This window comes from Gavialis gangeticus, unplaced genomic scaffold (genome assembly GCF_001723915.1).
Source record: "Gavialis gangeticus isolate Ggan-Ray unplaced genomic scaffold, GavGan_comp1, whole genome shotgun sequence".
NCBI lineage: Eukaryota > Metazoa > Chordata > Crocodylia > Gavialidae > Gavialis > Gavialis gangeticus.
In genome coordinates this window covers 16,297,536-16,300,692 of record NW_017728994.1, presented here as the reverse complement: position 1 = coordinate 16,300,692, position 3,157 = coordinate 16,297,536, and the positions used below count along the sequence as shown (strand labels likewise).

At 37.0% G+C, this 3,157-nt stretch overlaps 1 protein-coding gene across 1 annotated transcript in view; it reads left to right on the top strand.

The window, feature by feature from the left end:
* PPIF (peptidylprolyl isomerase F) overlaps window positions 1-2,587 on the top strand; it is an 11,142-nt gene extending 8,555 nt beyond the window's left edge. Inside the window, exon 5 of the mRNA XM_019502339.1 lies at window positions 921-2,587. Coding sequence (XP_019357884.1) covers window positions 921-1,056 — 136 coding nt within the window. The 3' untranslated portion in view covers window positions 1,057-2,587. The remainder of the gene's footprint in view (window positions 1-920) is intronic.
* Window positions 2,588-3,157: the final 570 nt, after the last annotated feature.

The window sequence follows — 3,157 nt, the reverse complement described above, 5'->3', positions numbered from 1 at the left end:
TTTTTTTTTTTTTTTTTTTTTTTCCCCCCCACTAGATGCCGTGCTGCCTTGATCCATCCAATCCAAATGCCATGTACTCACAAGGGAGTTTTGACTTTTTTTTTTCCTGGAGTCAGACTCTCCAGCCCTAGCTTTCCCCCTCTTACTTTACCATCTTGTTGTTGGTATAATGCTTCTGCTATTTGGAATACATTTTGCGTAGGTGTTGCCTCAATTATATCAACACCTTTTTTTTGTATTTTGTTTGTTTTGAGGGTTTTTTTTGCCATGTTTAAAAAAAAACAACCTTTCTTGTCTATATTCCACTTAATTTCTATTACCTTTTACCTCTTATTTTGTAGCATCCAGTTTTGCACATTTCAAATTAAGGTCATAATAAGGTCATTATCATGCCACCTTTGTTTATCAGACAAGGGAATGTTAAGATCCAGGGCTAATGCTTTATTGCATGGGTGTCAAATTCATTTGGCCACATGAGTGGTGCAGAACTAGTCCACATACTGGCCCCACATTCCAGCATGTCATGAAGCACCCAGAGTGGGTGCTGCCTGCAGCCCAGTCCTGCTTTTAGCTGTTGCCAGGGCTGTGTCAAATGGCTCTGGAGCTTCATGCAGCCAGTCCAGGATGTGACCTGAAACAGATACTGTGTTGGGCATGCAGGGCCATCTGCATCTCGCATGGTGCCCGTGGTTTGCTCTGAGACCCTCAGGTAGCATTGGGGAGCCAGATGATGGGGTTCCCTGGGGCAGCAGGTCATTTTTTGACATCCCTGCTTTATTGTATTGCCTTTTTTCAGTAAACAGTGTTGCTGAGAAGTTTGAGCAACCCATTTAAAGGTGTGATAATCCCTGCTTTACTTCAGGGTGGATTTAGTTTTCCATATAGATTTTTATTACATATGCATTTTTTTTCTGTTACAGGCTAGATGGAAAACACGTTGTTTTTGGCTATGTAAAGGAAGGAATGGAAATTGTAAAGAAAATTGAGGGTTTTGGCACCAAGAGTGGAAAGACCAACAAAAAGATTGTCATTACAGATTGCGGCCAGTTGTCATAAACTTTTTCATGTAGCTCAGGGGAACTTGGATGCTGTGAAGAAAAATGATGAAGAAAGTATTTCTGATCTCACTTGGGGTCATTTAATTGCTGATGTGAAACATTCTTCCGATCGTTCAGTATGATTGAATATACCCTGATAAAAGTAGAAATTTCAGACATTCTAACAAAGATCTCTGTACCTTATTATAGAACAGAGCTAGAGGGTTCATATTTTTTTTATTTTAAAATGGGTACAAGTTAATATTTATAGATTATTTATAAATGAACAAGAGATCTTAAATTATTAACTTTTTAAAATAACCTGGTATCATAGCAGTTATCAGGTCAAGCTTGACAGTGTGCTGAACTTCAATTATCCAGTGCTGTACATGACAGCAATATGAACACCAATTTTGCCATAACTCAAGAACTGTAAGAAGTCTGTCACAATTATCTTGTGGTTGACCTGACTACTAGCATGATGAGTGCTTGTACCCTTCTCTGTTTCAAATAAATGTGAATTTAGCATTCTGTTGATTATAGTGAGGTGCTATGAAAAATTAACTTTTTCAGGCATTCGGATGAGTAATATAGTAAAGTATAGTGTCATTATTTTCTCTTAAGTGGGGATCAAATGGATCAAATTCTGCATTAATTTGAATTAAAGATTGCCATGTTTCACTGATATTTCAGTTCTGCCTGGATGCAAGCTCAGTCATGTTGAATGTGCATGCACAGGTTAACATACTGTCTCTGTAATAGCAATGGTTAGAATGTCCTTTCTGAAGAAGAGAGCCAAACTTGCAGTGCAGCTTAAATCTGTGGAATTGATGACGGGTTTTCTTTTTTTTATTCCTTCTGTTAAGATATTGTCTCAAAATTAATTGATTGAAATTGACTTCTAAACTTACTAAATGAGTTTGGGTTGTAAGAACATCACCATCACTCCTCCTAGTTTGCTTGATTTTTTAAAAACCACAAATCAACCAAAACTGATCAATGGAGGCTTCCATAGAGCAACTGTGAACTAACTTGAAATTCAGTTCTATTCTGAAACCACAATATGCCATGACCTTCCTCAGGACATACATTTCTTTGTGTATTCAGGAGTGTACCTACTCATTCAAATGGCAAATACGCTTTGCTGATTTCGTTTGTTTTGTTTTATTTTTGATCTGTTGACCCTGCAGAGCCAACTGAGTTTGGGACATTAGGTGGATTCTGTCTTCCAGTGCATCATCATTAGAAGTAAAAATCAGTCACTCAAGGGTCATATGGGGACCTAATCGGATCCATGCTCATTATTGCTGGGGCTGATGCTTCAAAAGGAAAAATCCGTCTGGATTGATAAGGGTAGCAAGGGTTTGTAGGGTTGGCTGAAAGCAATTGCAGCTGTTTTACTTCACCGGAACATCTGGTATGGACTCATTGAGCAATAATGAACAACAAACCTTGCAATGCTGTCTTTAAGAATCTCTTTAGCCGCTAAATACAAAACTATTGGGAAATTACATTGGTACTTGGTATGATAATTTTATTAATTAGGAACACGAAAAAATGTGAAGGCTTTTTATTTATGTATTCTTTTGTTTTTTTTCCTCCCAAATGTGAATTTACTACCAGGATATCACGGCTAAACTGGGTTTAAAAATAATGCATCTTGCACTAGACCTCATTGCGTGTGTGTGTGTGCGTGTGTGTGTGTATGTGGTTTGTTTGTTTGCTTTTGTTTTTTGTTGTTTTGTTTAATTCACTGAAGGTCACTGACACTTGCATGCGATGGTATTTCAGGTTATAATATTACATAAAATGGAACTGAGCAGTTTTTATTTTTCTTCCCCTTTGCAGTTTTTTAACATTTAATTTTAGCTATTTTGACATGTTCAGTATTGATACAAAAATGAGATTTGTCTTCCCTCAATTTTGTATGTGAAAAATCATTAAATATCACTTCATAAAAATCGACTGCCCATTTCTTTCACAAGTGCAATTTCAATTATTGATTGAAAATAGGCATATGAAGTAGTGAAATCTCAGTAGCATTGACTGCATTTATGGCTGTTGGAGGTTGTATTGCTCTCTAATTCTCCTTCACAAAGATCTAAACTGTTGGTAGGTGG